This window comes from Rana temporaria, chromosome 1 (genome assembly GCF_905171775.1).
Source record: "Rana temporaria chromosome 1, aRanTem1.1, whole genome shotgun sequence".
Classification (NCBI taxonomy): Eukaryota; Metazoa; Chordata; class Amphibia; order Anura; family Ranidae; genus Rana; species Rana temporaria.
This window is the reverse complement of record NC_053489.1, coordinates 439,652,281-439,670,739: the sequence shown is the minus strand read 5'-3', so window position 1 is coordinate 439,670,739 and position 18,459 is coordinate 439,652,281. Positions and strand designations below refer to the sequence as shown.

Sequence of the window (18,459 nt, the reverse complement as noted above, 5' to 3'; positions counted from 1 at the left end):
AATGTGAGAAAAGTTGTTCGTTCAAGGTGGTATATTCTCGTTTTGTGCATAAAGGTCATTATGGAAGCCCGTTATTGTTTACCTATAAAAACAGGTTACTGGATAAAGGCCAGGTGCACTTTTTCAAAAAGTCTCCATCCCCCTCACCGTTAAAAGGAATGGCGACCTTCTCACTGCCGTGGCCTGTTGTGTTGCTTTTATATCTGGTGGGCACTATGGCTGTGAAGTGCCAAGTCTGGTTACAGAAAATAAAGGACAGTTTTTAGAGTGTTTATGGTCATGGCCATTATTCTTAATGACCGGGATGGATATATGTACTTCTTTTTGTAAAACTGCACCTATTAGAACCACTTTCAGATTGTTATAGGAATCTCTGGACATCAGTCAACAAGCAGTTGCATTTTTAGCTGATGAAGATGTTTAAGGCCCCGTACACACGACCGAGTTTCTCGGCAGAATTCAGCCAGAAACTCGATCGGAGCTGGATTCTGCCGAGAAACCCGGCCGTGTGTACACTTTCGGCCGAGGAAACCGACGAGAATCTCGTCGTGCCAAATAGAGAACATGTTCTCTATTTCCTCGTTAGTCAATGAGGAAATTTGGCCGAGATCCTCGGCGGCTTCACAAGAAACTCGACGAGCAAAACGATGTGTTTTGCTCGTCGAGTTTCTCGGCCGTGTGTACGGGGCCTTAAAGTAAATGTGAGCACCTCTGAGGTTGTGTGTTTTAATTCAGATTACGAGTTTTGAGATTTTACATAGGAACGGTTCAGGTTTGCTTTTGCCGTGCTACATAGGCCTATTACAAGTGATTTACACACGTGGATACATTTGTTGGTACCCTTCCACAAAAAAGGAACCCAATAACTTGAAGCTGCCAAAAGTAATTGGCATCCATCAATGTTCATTGTACATTTTTAATAAAATAAATACTTTATAGATTATTTTAACCTCATACTTTACCACACAACCTTTAACGACAATCACTGCAAGAAAGATTTCTGTAGCTCTCAATGAGACCTCTGCATCTGCCAACTCATGAGTTGGCCCACTCTTTTTAAACAATTTGCTCCAGCTGTCTCAGATTTGAAGGGTGGCTTCCAGACTGCATGTTTCAGCCACTTTAGAATAGTTCAATGTTCTGTTCTTTTACATTCGTGCGTGTTTTTAGCTGTGTGTTTTGGGTGGGTTATAACTTGGACCCATAACTTGTGATTGAGACAGGCAGTGAGTTTTACTCCAGAGCTCCTTCATAGTCTTGAGATTTTTTTGTGCCCTCCACAGATTCAAGATACACTGTGCCGGGCACACCAAAGCAGCCCCAAAACATAACCAAGCCTCCTCCATGGTAGATAGATAAATTGAAAACATGCAATACTACTTACAGAAAAATGTTCGATTCAAATATCACTTCATCACCTTTTCTGGGGGTATGAACATATTTGTCCAGGTCATTTTGCAAAATAAGCAATCATTTAGACCGTTTTTAATGGTCTAGAAAAAACGTTTTTTTAACCCGATTATTGCTAAGCCGGCCTTGCCTATACGCCATTGTGAGGAAAAAAAATGCTCTAGCAAAGCGCGGTGGCGTACAACGGCACTATAAAGGGGAAGTTCCATTCTGGTGGCGCCACCCTTGGGGCTGCTTTTGCTGATTTCGTGTTTGTAAAACTTTGGTGAGAGACGATTCGCGCTTTTCAGTCTGTTACAGCGTGATGAATGTGCTATCTCCATTACGAACGCTAGTTTTACCAGAACGAGCGCTCCCTGCTTCTGAGCATGCATGTTTTTTTCACGCCATTAAAGCCCACACACAACAATTTTTTCAGACGTTAAAAAACGTGAAAATTTACAGCATGTTCTAAATTTTTAATGCCCATTTTTTATGTCGTGAAAAATGCTCTGGAGCCTACACACGATCGTTTTTAAGGACATTAAACATTTTTTTTACATTTTTTAACATCTTTGAAAAACGGTCGTGTGTACACGGCATTAGGGAAGTTGCAATACTTTGTTTTAAAGCTTGACCCTGTAAAGAATCCCCAATCAGGTGCATGAATAATAAAAAAAAAAAGCATTTTGCTTGCACATGATTGGACGCTATGGAAATCAGCAGAGCTTTAACACATTCACTAAGCCCTGGGGAAAAAGAGTGCAACTGTTAATGCAAAGTGCACCGTCCATTTGCTGTTAGTAAATCCACCCCATTGTTTTCCACGAGCTGTAAGGGTACCAACAAATTTGTCCATGCCTGTAACAAACAGGTATATTCAATTGTACCTTATACAAAAATAAAACTAAGGGGCTAATTTATAAAGCAGCGGTATGAATTAAATGAAGCCACACACATATGGAAATTGGGATCTGGCCTGCAGGTGTGCCACCTTCCTATGGTGGCACACCGAGAAGAGGGCGAGCCAGGAGCGCTGGCAGGGGATCCAAGATAAGGGCCTAAAGGGCTGCACTCTGTTATTTCATTAGACACAACAGGTAACTATAATATGTTTAGTATTTTAAAATATATATATTTTTTTATAATAAAAAATACTTTACAAACCATTTACGTAAGCCCCTATGCGCTCTGTTACATATGTGATTCAAAGCTGGATTTCCACCAGGAGAAATTAGACCGATTTGGTTTTTTGAGTCCAGTAATTGGAGTTTAGGGCCAGATTCACAAAAGAGATACAACGGCGTATCTCATGCCCGCCCCATTTAAATTAGGCGGACTTGCGCCGATCGGATTTACGTTACTCCGCCGCAAGTTTACAGGTAAGAGTTCTGAGAATCAGGCACTTACGCTGTAAACCTGCGGCGGTGTAACGTAAATCACATACGTTACGCTGCCGTGGAGCAACGTAATTCTACAAGAATCTGGCCCAAAGTGACCATTTAAAAGAAGCCTATGCTTGCCAGGTCGGTCTACTACTCACCCTTCAGTACTTCAAGGCCAGATTCACATGTTATGATTGTCGGTACTCTGCAGTGCCATTAGTTCCTATTGACATGCCAACGCACCTTACCAATGAATGGGCTTAGCAGTGTAGTGACGCACTGCGAAAAATTCTACATGGACTGTTTTTGTTGCTTTAGGTGTCCTATTCAAATAAATGGCTTGCCTTAATGCAAAATGTGGCAATGAATGGGCATTAAACACACCACAAAGATGCAAATGGGTTATGAGCCACTGACTAGGAACAAGTGCACAGTTCATTGGTTAGGACTGCGCTTGTCAGCGACTGTGAATTGAAAAAGAACGTTTTCATAAAAAGGTCAGCAGTGGCAGCCGGTGTGTCTTTCTATGTACAGGTTTCCTAAAGGAGTCCAAAAGAGAAGTCAGCTTACTACTGTAGAATATGATAAAACTGCATAGAATGGGAACTTTATTAATTAGGTCATCTGCATTTCCTATACTGTATAGACTGTTTACTTGAGGTGCATTAGACCTCTTGCACATAGATGTAAGAATTTGTTGTTTAAAGCAGGAGTTCACCCATAAAACATTTTTTCCCCTTAGATGGATGCTCGTTTTGTCTAGGGGAATCGGCTAGTTGTTTTAAAATATGAGCTGTACTTACCGTTTACGAGATGCATCTTCTCCGTCGCTTCCGGGTATGAGTCTTCGGGAGCGGGCGTTCCTTCTTGATTGACAGTCTTCCAAGAGGCTTCCGAAGGTCGCATCCATCGCGTCACTAGTAGCCGAAAGAAGCCGAACATCGGTGCGGCTCTATACTGCGCCTGCGCACCGACGTTCGGCTTCTTTCGAAAAATCTTGACGCGATGGATGCGACCGTCGGAAGCCTCTCGGAAGACTGTCAATCAAAATAGGAACGCCCATACCCGGAAGCGGCGGAGAAGATGCATCTCGTAAACGGTAAGTACAGCTCATATTTTAAAACAACTAGCCGATTCCCCTAGACAAAACGAGCATGAAGCTAAGGGGAAAATGTATCAGGTACGGGTGAACCTCCGCTTTAAACTCTGGATCTTGTTGATAGAAAGATCTTGGATAAAATTTACCTTGCGTACATACGTAAAATTCTTCTTCGTCCTCTTCTAGTTGCCAGCGTTTAAATATACATACGTGCATGCGTAATTTACTGCATTTGAATGCAAACTTCTCAAATATTTTTTTTTTATGTACCCATTTTTTTTATGTACTCATTGATCTTTACGCAGCCGTGTGCATTGTTTCATAGACAACAATGTGCAAGAGGCCTAAATATCAGAATTATTTAAAAATTCTTAACAAGTCTTAGTCCGTAGGGTTCAATATTGAGTTGACTCACCTTTTGCAGCTATAACAGTTTCAACTCTTCTGGAAGGGTGTCCACAAGGTTTAGGAGTGTGTCTATGGGAATGTTTGACCATTCTTCCAGAAGCGCATTTGTGAGGTCAGGCACTGATGTTGCATGAAAAGGTCTGGCTCATAGTCTCTGTTCCAATTCATCCCAAAGGTGTTCTATCAGGTTGAGGTCAGGACTCTGTGCAGGCCAGTCAAGCTCCTCCACCCCAAAGTCGTTTTTCCATGTTTTTATGGACCTTGCTTTGCGCACTGATCCAAATCATTTGGTGGAGGGGGGATTATGATGTGGGGTTGTTTTTCAGGGGTTGGGCTTGGCTCTTTAGTTCCAGTGAAGGGAAATCTTAAGGAGTCAGCATACCAAGACATTTTGGACAATTTCATGCTCACAACTTTGTGGGAACCATTTAGGAATGGCCCCTTCCTGTTCCAACATGACTGGGCACCAGTGCACAATGCAAGGTCCATATGAGTGAATTTGGAGTGGAGGAACTTGACTGGCCTGGATTTCTCATCCACATCAGTGCCTGACCTCACAAAACGCATTTCTGGAAGAATGATTAAACATTCTCATAGACACACTCCTAAATCCTGTACACAGCCTTCCAAGAAGAGTTGAAGCTTGCATAGCTGCAAACTTAATATTGAACCCTATGGACTAAGACTGGGATGCCATGCAAGGCAGGCGTTCCAATACTTTTGACAATATAGTGTATGTATATCTCTATATAACATTTACAGCAGAAGATTTTTTTTTAGCTTACCATTCAGCAGCCATCTACACTCACTTTTCAAACCATACATTACACACACTGCAAAAGAATTTCAACTATAACAAACACTTTATACGTTTTCAGTTAGGTTATACTGCCCACAAAAAATATAAATACTATGTACCATTTGCCGTGGTCCCCAACCATTACGTGCCACGATAGGCTCCAGCAGTGCAATAATATGAAAGGAAAGCTGTCTTTAAAGACATGTGGGGCTGCAATTCTTGATCACTTCCGGAGCATGCTAGTTGCCAAGCTTTCATGTTGATTGAATAAGTTGAATACTTTTGGAGTTGTTGACCTGTAAGGCCCCGTACACACGGTCGAACATGTCCGCTGAAACTGGTCCGCGGACCAGTTTCCGCGGACATGTCCGACCATGTGTACGGCCTAGCGGACAGAAGTTTCTTAGCAAGCTAAGAAACTTGTCCGCTGGAAACATGTCCGATGGTTAGTACACCTAATCGGACATGTCCGCTGGTTATGACGTGTAACCAGCGTCCCGAAATCCCGCGCATGCGTCGAATTGATTCGACGCATGCGTGGAAGCATTGCACTTCCGTGTTTGAGAACGTCGGTGTCTTCTACGTCACCGCGTATTCTGTCCGCAGGGATTTTGGTCTGATGGTGTGTACACACATCAGACCAAAAGCTCCCAGGAGACATGTCCGATGAAAACGGTCCGCGGACCGTTTTCATCGGACATGTCTCCTCGTGTGTACGGGGCCTTACAGGTATGTGCGTCCGAGGTTCTTTTTCTGGGTCAGGGACTCAAAGTATTACAGCCAGGAAACCAGCATTTTCAGGAGGTCTGTGGCAGCCAAAGTATTTTCTTCATAACAGGGGGTCATTGGGTCAAGTAAAGGAATAAATATACAGTAATTGAACTAATAACAGCTATTGAGACATATTTTTATATTTACAGTAAGTACAGACGTTAGATAGCTAGGTTGTACAAACGATTGTCGATTAAACATGACATTTTGCATCAAGTGGACTTGTATGTTTGTGGCTATAAAGAGAGGGGGGAGGGAAGGGGGGAAGCTCTGCAGAAGCCAATTTTACCAATGGGACAAAAACAGGAGACTTCAGGGAAAGCCTACAAACATTCCCTGACTGATCGGTAAAAGGCTGAATTAGGTGAACGTTCCTTCATATCTACAGGCACCTTTACTGTAGCTACGTCCATTGGTCACACTAGTTTGTTTGCTCACTTAACTGTCAAAAATGTGAATCCTCTATTTATAGAAATGTATTCAAGTTACAGTTTCCTAGCCAAGGGTAAACAATGAACGGCTTTAGCCTGTCCAACAGCCACACCTCAAACACGATACACTGATTTCTCTTGTTCAGTCTGTGCGCTGAAAGAAAGAAGTTTCAAGTTTTCCCCGTTCACGCTAAGCAGTGACGCTGGACAAAGCTACTGCTGCAGCTCCTGTATTGGGACAGCTGGTGGCATCAGCTGTGAAAATACCCAAACAGTGCCTGCATCTAATTGGATGTAGGTGCTTTTACGTCTTTAATTTTCAACCCAGTGCCTTCATTAGAAACTATCCCAAATTTGTTCCCAAAATTGCAGGTACAGAAACAGTTAAGGTGCCAATAGCAACTAATCAGAAGTCTTCATGCATTTAAAAAAAAAAAATGGAGTTCTGGATGCTAGATTCATATTTATGCATTGTGTTTCACCTAAAGGATGGGGGATCCAAAATTCAGTTTAAAACTTTGGCCCCTTTCACACAGGTAGGGGTCCTGTTGATTGGAGATAAATGGAACTGATGTCACATCCATGCCCTCTCAGTTCATGCAGAGGGGATGCGAACAGACCCTGCTAAGCTCTATGGGCAGCCAGATGTAAACAGACTCTGCTGTCCATTTAGATAACTATAAATAATTTACCGTATTTATCGGCGTATACCGCGCACTTTTTCCCCCTTAAAATAAGGGGAAAATCGTGGATGTGCGATATACGCCGATACCCGCTTCTCGTGCTCAGTTTGAATGCCTGCGCCGACGTATACCGAGTGCAGTACACTCGGCCAGGCTCGGCTTCGCTCATGCTCACGCATAAACGTCACAGAGTGTGAGCACGAGCAAAGCCGAGCCTGGCCGAATGTAGCCGAGAGTACTGCACTCGGTATACGTCGGCGGAGGCGTTCAAACTGAGCGCGGGAAGCGGCGATTCGATGGGGAGACAGTGCGGGAGAAGCCTGGAGGACACCACCGAAGCCGCAGACGGACCAGACGATGGACGCTGCGCAAGACAACAAAACTAAGTACTAAAATGTTTTTTTTTACAGGAATTGCAGGTCCACATTAGGGGTGCGCGCTATACGCCGGAGCGTGCAATACCCAGATAAATACGGTAAGTGTTGCGCTAATAATATAAGTTGCAGAATACCCAAAATAGCCTTTTGGGTATTTTGAGAGGTCTAAATACGCTCAGCCCTTGGCTGTACCATCTCAATATCATCTCTTTCCACAACGCCAACGTTGTCCATCTGAGTTGTTCTTCGGATAAGTGGTAACTGCACCCACACACACTCAGAAGTATGCAAAAGTAAGCAGGTATAGACTCCTCGTAGAAAACGGGGGCGGCTCCCCCTTGACGTCATCACGTACAGGAAGTAAACCAGAAATACATGCTATTTTACCGGCTGGATGATTTTATTGTCATGCATAACCCATTTTTATACTTGTAAGTGCTTTTTTAAAATGAAATAAATTGTGTTTTATGGTCTCTACACAATAAGGAGCCTATATGTGCTTAGTTGTGCACGATTCTAAATGTGTGAGTTGGCAACGTTGGCTTTTGTGGAAAGAGATGCTATTGAGATGTTGCAGCCACAGGTTGAGCGTGTTTAGACCACTCTGAATAAGGGGGTCATTTTCATCTGGTAAGCCCACAACCTATTTAATATTCCTGGTGACGAGTGACACTGGTGATTTGCCAATTTGGAAATAAAGAGTCACATTCATGGGATTTGTTAAAGGGGACTTGTGTCATGTTTATCTCTTTACACGTATCAAGCACTATTTTTTTTATTGCATTTGTGATCACTTTATTATGGTTATGTATTATCTTATGTTGGTTATGTATTAGCACAACACTTATTATTTATAGCGCCCTATTAGAGAGGATATCCTCTTTTGTGTTTGCAGCTCACTTTTTTTTATGCGCAACTTTCCACAGTTTCCGATTTACATTATTTACTGTACATTTAGATACGGCTAATTCCGATCTGATCCTTCAAAACAGAATAGGACGCAGTCCTATTCAGTTTTTTTGGTGGACCTGATTGGACCCAAGGCGGGTGAAAACAGACACAAGTCCATTTACATCTGTCTGTCCTTCATGGACATTCTGATCAGGTCCGCCTGAAACACGAATAGGTGGACCTGATCAGAATGCAGTGTGAAAGGGGCCTAAAGAATGAGATTCTGATAAAGAAAGCTTTCGATAGTTAGACCATATAACATTTACAAAAACCTGCAGTCTTGTGATCCTAGTTTGCAGAACCCCTTAATTTAGAAAAAAAAAAATTATTTTTTTGTACTCACCATAAAATCCTTTTCTCTGTCGTCCATGGGCGGACACAACCATCACAAATCTTGACTTATGGGTTATGTTTCTGTTCATAGGAGAGGGAGTCCTCTCCTATGAACAGGAACATAACCCATATGTCAAGATTTGTGAAGGCTGTGTCCATCCATGGACGAAAAGAGAAAAGGAATTTTGACTTACCTGTATATTCCATATCCAAATTTATTTTCTCTACGGTACAAGAGACAGGCTGCATATGCATACACCATGCCTTATAGGCTTGTACCTTCAGGTGATTGGACACTGGCAAGCTTTTAAAGACATGCCCACTGGGTGCCTTCCCTGTAATTCTACTGTACTCTGTGTGACCTCAGTATTGCCCAGCAATCCAGAGTAAACCAAGGGAAGGAAGGAAGGACTGTAGGCCAAGATATGGAAGTAAGGAGTGCACTGGAAAATATTTATTAGTCTTGGGACTTTTCATGAATCCAGACTAGTAACAGCACCAATAGAAGCTACAGGATGTATTTGAGGTGGCACACACTGTGTCAAAAAGAACTGATATGGCAACTGCATGCAGCTGCTCCGTAACATATTCCACCAAGGATTTGTGGACTCTTAGCTAGAACCTCCACAGCAGAAGAGCCAGAGGCTGCTAAAGCTGCAGGAATGTTAGACATTGGGATCTGACATGTTGTACAGCTCAATAAGAACAGCTTATTTGATAACACCAGGTGAAAACTGTAGGTACTTACAAACCAGCAGCTGAAAGCAGAAGAGTTCGAATGGCTGTTTTTTTTTTGGTGAATGAAGGTGGCAGCAAAGACCAAGGTAAAATTGCGCCTCTTGCAAATGGGAATCTACAACGACTTTAGGGTCTTCGCTCCGGCATCTATGTCCCCCATTCGGTGTGTTCCACGGAGGGTGCAGGTCAGGCTAGAAGTCCGCCCTGACTCCATGTAATCCACAGAACAAGTAGAGAAAAATCTCAGCCCCTACAAGCCCAGTGTGTAATGAGTGGTAGAGGCTTTAGCCGAACTCCACACAGGCCATGTCCGCCCCCCCATGTTTCACCTCACCCACGGGGCTTAGTCATGGGTATCTAGCGATTAGGAGCAAGGTTGGGAAGTTGCCAACTCATGCTGAAAAGGTGAGAACAGAGCATAAAGCGTTCAGATGTGACACTCCAGCTAGTGATGCAGCACTTCATTTCCCAGCATTTTATCCATAGGAACCAACAGCAAAAAAAAGTTCTGATGGGCTCACACAGCATATTCCTAAAAAGAATCTTTAGTCACACCAGAGGCTGTTCCACAACTATGGACCTGGAAAGCACTTCAAGAGTAACACTGTACGCAAAGGTCTGGAAAGCACCACAAGCAGAGCTCAGTGCTTGAAGGTCACATTCTAGGCAGGCCTCATAGTCTTCGGCCCAGCGTGGTCCAGGTATGGCCTCCAAAGCTATTGCTGAGGATACACTACTCCAGACAACTGCATACAAAGCCCAGCACAGTAGCATGTACATGAAGTCTTGAATGAACAAAAAATAAATAAAAGATAAAATGGCTAGTAAAAAAAAAATTCTCAGTAGTGATGGGACATCCATCCTCCTGGGTCACAAGCACAAAATTGAAGCATGCTGGAAGGGGGGGTTATACCTGGCTGGCCAACAGCTTTTGCTTGCCAGTGTCCAAATATATTATGCCCATTCCCCCAAAAAACTTGCTTTGGGGCTCCATGTTAACAGGTTATTTTTTCCCCATCATGTACCACAGTTTGTTAGAATACAATACTATACATTTGTGCTTATATAAATATGATCTGCTGTAGGGGAAACACAACAGCTGTCTAAAGTGCCATGAATAGTTTGGATATTATCATGTTTTCTTGTGCTGTAAATCTCATACTAAGGCTGGTCATAGATGGTGCGAATTTCTTTCCTGCAGCCACAAGTTGCAGGAAAGAAGTTTGCCCACGCACGTTCCCCCCCCCCCCCCCCCCCCCCCATAAGCGCTGACAGAGGAATCTCTTCTGTCGGACCATTGTCTTCTCCTCACAGGGGAAAGGGAGCAGGTGAATTAGAAGTGAACTTGGCAGTGTACCCACGCTGATCAATCGATCAACTTGGTACATTTAGCCTGCCCACTAATGGTTCGAATCTCTGCCGGTTCCCGCTGAACTGACCAAGATTTAAACCGTGTATCGATGGCCCAAGGGTATGGTACAGGCCTTATGTACTGGTTTCAGTAAAACCAACAGACGATACAGTGGAAGTGTCTGTGTTGCCATACCTAGATAAATTCCAAAAGTTAGTTTACTTATATAGGAGGTGAACAAAAAAAAGTAGTATTCCTTTAAAAATAATATGTTGCATTTCTTCCAATAGTGTTTTATGTATTGCAATCCCTAATTTATTTGCAAGGACATTTCATTTATGCTCTCTTGTTCTCTTCCAGTGATTACTGCAAAATGTTAACCACTTGAATACCGGCCGCATGTAAAATGACGGCTTCACAGTGGCTCTGGAAACTCAACAGGACGTCAATTGACGTCCTGTATTCCTCCGGCCACTGGGGGGCGCGCGAGCGAGCCGGCGCGCGCCCGGCGCGTCCCCGAGATGCCTATGCGCGTGCCTGGCGGTCGCGATGTCCGCCAGGCACCCACGATCAGCAGTGACAGAGCAGGGACGTGGAGCTCTGTGTGTAAACACAGAGCTCCACGTCCTGTCAGGGGACAGAGGAGACCGATCTGTGTCTCTTGTACATAGGGACACAGATCGGTCACCTCCCCCAGTCACCCCCCTCCCCCCACAGTTAGAACACACCCAGGCTACACATTTAACCCCTTCCTCACCCCCTAGTGTTAACCCCTTCAATGCCAGTCACATTTATACAGTAATTAGTGCATATTTATAGCACTGATCGCAGTATAAATGTGAATGGCGCCAAAAATGTGTCAAAAGTGTCCGATGTGTCCGCCATAATGTCGCAGTCCAATAAAAAAAATCGCAGATCGCCGCCATTACTAGTAAAAAAAATAAAAATAAAAAAAAATAATAATAATTCTGTCCCATATTTTGTAAGCGCTTATTGCGATTTTTTTTTTTTTTTACCAAAAATATGTAGAAGAATACGTATCGACCTAAACTGAGTAAAAAAAATTCGGAAAAAAAAAATTTGGCTATTTATTATAGCAACAAGTAAAAAATATTGATTTTTTTTTCAAAATTGTTGCTTTTTTTGTTTTATAGCGCAAAAAATAAAAACCGCAGAGGTGATCAAATACCACCAAAAGAAAGCTCTATTTGTGGGGAAAAAAGGACGCCAATTTTGTTTGGGAGCCACGTCGCACGACCGCGCATTTGTCAGTTAAAGCGACGCAGTGCCGGAAGCTGAAATTTCACCTGGTCAGGAGGGGGGTATATGTGCCCGGTATGGAAGTGGTTAAAGACCCAACTCATCACCTAACAAGCACATATTCTGCAGTAACCACTTCACTGTTTATACACTGAACAGCTACGGATCATTAGGTCTACTGCACATCTCACTAGAAAGCGTATTACTATTTTTAGGTGCCCATTTAAAGCTTACAAGTCATAAAAGCTAATCTATAAAAAGCTGTAGAAATAAATGGGAGGCCTGGATGCCTTTACTCAACAGAAGAATGATATACTGTACAAAGTTTATGCAGTAATAGATGTAGGACTGTCCAATACAACAAGCAATGACCGATCCAGTTCTTCGGTATACATATGAAGGATTAAAACCTACTGGGCTAATACGTATCTATACGTTGGTCTGGAAAGATCCAATTTCAACCATCAGATCTTCACTTAGCAATTTTCCCCATCTGTGTCTATACATTTATATAAAATAAGGCAGCTTTGTGCCTTTGTTGAAGAGTCTGAGACTATCCAGGTAGAGGAAAAAAGATGAGTCTTTGGTTGAAAGCTCTTCACTCAGTGCAATAAGTCTGATGTGTTTTAGTTTTGGTATCCGACATAGGTTTACGTTACAGGTCAGAAACTGATGCTGGAATTACTCCTTTCTCAATTAAATGTGCCTTAAACAATTTGTAGATGCTTAGTTGCTGTTCAGGTTGTAGCACGAGAAGTTGCTGCAAGACTTTGCTGGGATTAGGACCTCTACAGATGGAAAAAGAAAACAAATGCTGTAAATTAAGTATTTTTCAGACCAAAATCTGGTTAAGTAAGGGCAGTCAAACTGACTTAAAACTGTAAAATGTAAATTGGCATTCAAATAATGAATAGCAAATGAGGAGGGAATGATTTTAACCTGGCAATCCATTATCACCCTTTTCCTTATTATATTCTAGCATGTTTCATGATTATTCCTTCCCAGGATATGGTAAGTCAGGTCCAACCTTTACCATGTCCGAGTACCAACCGTACTGTTCTAGGTTTACCCATGTACCAGCTACCTCTCCGACTACCGCACTATGATAACTAGGGTTGTCCCGATACCACTTTTTTAGGACCGAGTACAAGTACCCCCGTATAACCAGCCATGTCCCCCGTATATCCAGCCATGTCCCCCGTATAACCAGCCATGTCCCCCGTATAACCAGCCATGTCCCCCGTATAACCAGCCATGTCCCCCGTATAACCAGCCATGTCCCCCGTATAACCAGCCATGTCCCCTGTACCTACTGTTAATCACTGCGGTGCGGGGAACATTACAGTCAGCGTTCGTTTGAACAGCTGTTTTCCCCGCCGCGCATAGACACTCCCAAGGGGGAGTGTATGCGCGGCGGGGAAAACAGCTATTCAAACGAAAGCTGTCTGTAATGTTCCCCGCGCGGCTTAACGTGGTGGCGGCGGGGGGGGGAGTATTCTATTTTAGTATCGGCGGTATTAGCGGGAGTACGAGTACTGACGCTAATACTCGGTATCGGTCCCGATACCGATACTGGTATCGGTACAACCCTAATGATAACAGTACAAGCTGTTGCTATACAATTAGCGGACCTCCAGCTGTTGCAGAACTACAAGTCCCATGAGGCATTGCAAGACTCTGACAGCCACAAGCATGACACCTAAAGGCAGTGGCATGATGGGACTTGTAGTTTTGCAAGAACTGAAGGTCCGCTAATTGCATATCCCTGCTATACAGTCTTGTCTAGGGGTTATAAACACTCGCTGTGCATCTTGCCATCTTATAGGGTATTGTCACACATCATCTAAACTTCTATACGCTGTACTCCACAAATGACATACAGAGGGGAGATTTACTAAGACCCCTTTCACACCGTGGTGCTTTTTCAGGCACTTTCACGCTAAAAAAAGCATCTAAAAAGCTCATGAGAACCTATTTCCATTCAAATCAATTAGTGCTTTTACAATGAGGGGGTGCGCTGGCGGGGCAGTGAAAAAACTCCTGCAAGCAGCATTTTTGGAGTGCTAAAAAAAAAAAAAAAAAAAGCATCCCTCTCCATTGAAATGAATGGGAAGCGCCACAAAAGTGCCTGAAAAGCACCTCAAAATAGTTCTTTTGAGTCACGTGACCGTAAAAAAAAAAAAGCACACCGATAACACCTCAAATGCGCCCTTTATGGGCAATTTTCAAGTGCCTCAGTGTGAAAGGGGCCTAAAGTTGGAACACTCAGTATCAGGTGCAGCTGTGCATGGTAGCCAATCAGCTTCTGACTTCAGCTTGTTCAATTAAGATTTGGCAATAAAACGTGGATGCCGATTGGTTTCTATGTAGAGCTGCGCCAGATTTTGAACTCCAGTTTTTGTAAATCAATCCCACAGTCCTTGACCAAGTCATTCTGCTGCTTTTTGAGGTCTTAGCTCTACTCTACTACTGTATTCCACTACATGCAGTCCTCCACACACACACACAGTCTGTACCATCAATGTTAATAATCCCACACTGCCTTCAAAGACAATATCATGTCTAGTGAGCTATGCAGATCACAAGACATTCCTTAATCTAGCAGAGTTCTGCAACATATATTATCAGCATACCAATATTCCATAGAAAGACTTTACTTTCTTTTTGGTTGTGCAGGGTCCCATATGGAGAATGACCCCAGGGCCAACTGTTCAGTGGGGAATATGATGAACTGGAGAGCAGCCTTGTCTGATCATTACTGTTCTTCCACAGATAGGCCAGCACTGGTGCTTTCTGGCCCTAGATAGAATCTGTAAAATGATCCATACCCAGCATAATTTTTCATTGGACACATGAAAGCCTATATCCAGCTAAAAATGTATTTTGTTTAACAGGAGACTTTTTTTTTGTTTGTTCTTCATTGGAAAGATTTTCTCTCTAAACGCTTCCTCGCTTTCTTAAAAAAACGCTTTTTGTCTGTGTTCCGTTTGGGGGAGATGTCCGTTCACATCCTGTCTTGAAAGGAAGTGAGGACAAATCTACTAAAAAGGAACAAAAAACAAAAAAGCAATAAAACCTGATGGGCTGAACACTTCTTTGCTTTACCCAATGCAATATACTTTTTTTTCTGGGGCAGAGGTTTAAATATATTATTCTATAAATTAAATTTTCTCAAAAGTTACACTGGAGGTCTCCATAGGTTCCAGGGCTTGTCACTATAGTGGATGAATTCATATCGGATTATTGCTGCTTTTATTGTGGGAGAGGCCACTCCAAGTTTTTATCACAGCCGACCACTCTGATATCTCAAAGGATAAACAAAATTAGACTAGTAAACTTAAAGCGGTGGTTCACCCACACTAACAACATTTTAGCATAAAATTCGGCATAGTAGCGCGAGCTACAGTATGCCTGTATTCATTTTTTTAGCCCCGTACTCACTGTGCAATCGTATATTGAAGATTCCGACTCCCCGCGGGGAATGGGCGTTCCTATGGAAAGGGAAGGTGATTGACGGCCGGCTCTGGCACGTCACGCTCCCCGAAGACAGCCGGAGTAGGTCTCGGCTCTTCATGGCGCTATACGGCGCCTGCGCACACACTATGCGCAGGCGCCGTGAAGAGCCAAGTCCTATTTCCGGAGAAGCGTGACGTGCCAGAGCCGGCCGTCAATCACCTTCCCTCTGGATAGGAACGCCCATTCCCCGCGGGGAGTGGGAATCTTCAATATACGATTGCACAGTGAGTACGGGGCTAAAAAAATAAATACAGGCATACGGTAACTCGCGCTACTATGCCTAATTTTATGCTAGAGGAAATTTTTTTTTTTTTTTTTTTTAATAGGGTGAACCCCCGCTTTAAGATCTAATATCATAGGTCAGTGGTGTCCAAACGGTGGCCCTTTAATTGCTTTTATCTGGCCCTTTGGGCACCATTCCTCCCACTGACATGAGCGATGGGGCATTTTTCCTTCCACTGACACCAACAATAGGGCATTATTCTCTCACTGATAGAGATGATGGTATATAACAGAGTTTATCATCACAATTAGAAACTAAAATATCTTTGTACCAAGCAAGTGCTGGGTATAAGGTAAATTTGCTATAGCGATAAACTACCTTATGAAGCTGGCAATATAAACATGCACAAAGGTTGCCATCAGGTACTGGCAGTCAAAGCGATCCATAATTCCACCATGTCCGGGAATGGTGTCAGCAAAATCCTGTAAAAAGTAACATATATTATAGAACTGAAACCTTTTTACTATGAAGATTGGGGAAAAAAAATCCACTAATTATGACAATAAAAAAAAACTCAATTTCAACAATAGTCACATCTAGAATTCGTGCCAATGCTCGTCAATGCAACATTTGTGATACCATGTATTCTGATGCCAAGGAATACTAAGAAAGACATATAGTATAGTCATCCAGAGTGCTTCAAACTATAGCTAAGATTTTTCATTCAGAGATAGGGATGGCGATTATTATTATGCCAGGGGTAGGGATGGCGTGGTGCGAATGCCAATCCAGAACAGGTTTAAGATGACACAAGAAAACTACCAAAAGAAGACATTTTTCTCATGCAAACATAGTCAGTCCCTTGACCCAAACCAGAGTCAACTGAAGGCTTGTGTCAATGAGCTTTTGTTTAGCTCAAGCCGGTTTAATGCCTGTAAAGCCTCATACACACGGTAGGACTTCAAACAAACTTTTCCGTGGATTTTTGTTTGAAGGGAGTTGGCCTGGCACACCCATAGCATACACACGGCAGGACTTTTCTGCAAACTTCCCCCAACATCACGTGGTTTTTCTGCTCTTTACCGCCACCCTTTGGTCAACTTCTGCTATTGTTGGTTGATTTTAACATTGGTTCTGGGCATGCATGTTTGTACTTCGGACAAAAGTCCGATGGATTTCTGTACACACGATAGGACTTTGCCCCGTATGACTTTTGTTGCCGAAAAGTTTGTCCGTTTGCAGAGCGAACTTTTATCCAATGAAAACAAAAAAAGTTTGTCCGATGGAGCGTACACACAGTAGGATTTTTTTTGAAAACTTGCCCATTTTGAAGTTTGTTGTCAAAAAGTCCTACCGTGTGTATGGGGCTTTCGAAGGAGGACAACTGCAGGTGAAATACACCTGTCAATGAATTCTGAATGTTCTCAGAAGCATTTCAAATGGATGTCAAACTGATGCTATCAAAACAATCCCAAAGTCTGTTCACACGGGCACAGGGGATGATGACAGTATTATACAGTCCTAGCCAAAAGTTTTGAGACTGACACAAATATTAAATTTCACAAAGTCTGCTGCTTCAGTGTTTAGATCTTTTTGTCAGATGTTACTATGGTATACTAAAGTATAATTACATGCATTTCATAAGCGTCAAACGCTTTTATTGACAATTACATAACGTTTATGCGTTAAAGTGGTTGTAAACCCACATTTTTTACTTTTACCTACAGGTAAGCCTATAATAAGGCTTACCTGTAGGTATAAAGAATATCTCCTAAACCTGTACGGTTTAGGAGATATTCCCCCGCAATGCGCCGCTAATTGCAGCGGTGCATGCGCAGCTGGGATCCTCGGCTAAAGGACCGGCAGCCACCGGACCTTGCCGAATTGAAGTCTCCCGCGCGCATGCGACCCCAAATTTTGATGTTTTGTTCCCCAAGCTGCTTAGTTCCATGGCCAGTCTCCTGGCCATGGACCCCAAATTTTGATGTTTTGTTCCCCAAGCTGCTTAGTTATCATTTTTGCCTTATGGCAATGTGCTCCATCATGCTGGAAAAGGCATTGTTCCTCACCAAACTGTTCTTGGATGGTCAGGAGAAGTTTCTCTCAGAGGATGTTTGTACCATTCTTTCTTCATGGCAACATTTTGAGAGCCCACTCCCTTGGCTGAAAAGCAAACCCCACGCTCCAAACAATCAGAAAGGGGATTGATTAGAGAAAGGGAATTTACCCCAGTCCTCAGCAGTCCAATCCCTGTACCTTTTGCAGAAGGTCAGTCTTTCCCTGATGTTTTCCTGAAGAGAAGTGGCTTTCTTGACAACAAGCCATCCTCCAAAAGTCTTCTCCTTACGGTGCGTGCTGATGCTCTCACACCTGCCTGCTGCCATTCCTATGCAAGCTCTGCACTGGTGGTGCCCCGAACTCAAAGCTGAATCAACCGTAGGAAATGGTCCTGGCACTTGCTGGACTTTTTCTGGTCCCCCGAAGCCTTCTTCAAAACAATTGAACCACTGTCCTTAAGTGGGATTAAGTTAATTTTCATGGCAAAGAGGGACTTTGCAATTAATTGTAATTCATCTGATCACTCTTCATAACATTCTGTAGTATATGCAAATTGCCATTATAAAAATAAAAAAAACCTTATGAAGCTGGCAATGTAAACATGCACGAAATAGAGAGAAGATAGTCACCGCTCCAATAAGGTATGTGGATGAATCCATATCCTCTCAGAGAAACCCAGGTGCCGGC

At 43.0% G+C, this 18,459-nt stretch overlaps 1 protein-coding gene across 1 annotated transcript in view; it reads right to left on the bottom strand.

Annotated features, from left to right (window-relative positions):
* Nucleotides 1-12,239: 12,239 nt before the first annotated feature.
* Nucleotides 12,240-18,459, bottom strand: part of CDS1 (CDP-diacylglycerol synthase 1) — a 101,740-nt gene continuing 95,520 nt past the window's right edge. Inside the window, exons 12-13 of the mRNA XM_040326494.1 lie at nt 16,093-16,196; nt 12,240-12,763 (exon numbers count right to left, since the gene is read on the bottom strand). Coding sequence (XP_040182428.1) covers nt 12,631-12,763; nt 16,093-16,196 — 237 coding nt within the window. The 3' untranslated portion in view covers nt 12,240-12,630. The remainder of the gene's footprint in view (nt 12,764-16,092; nt 16,197-18,459) is intronic.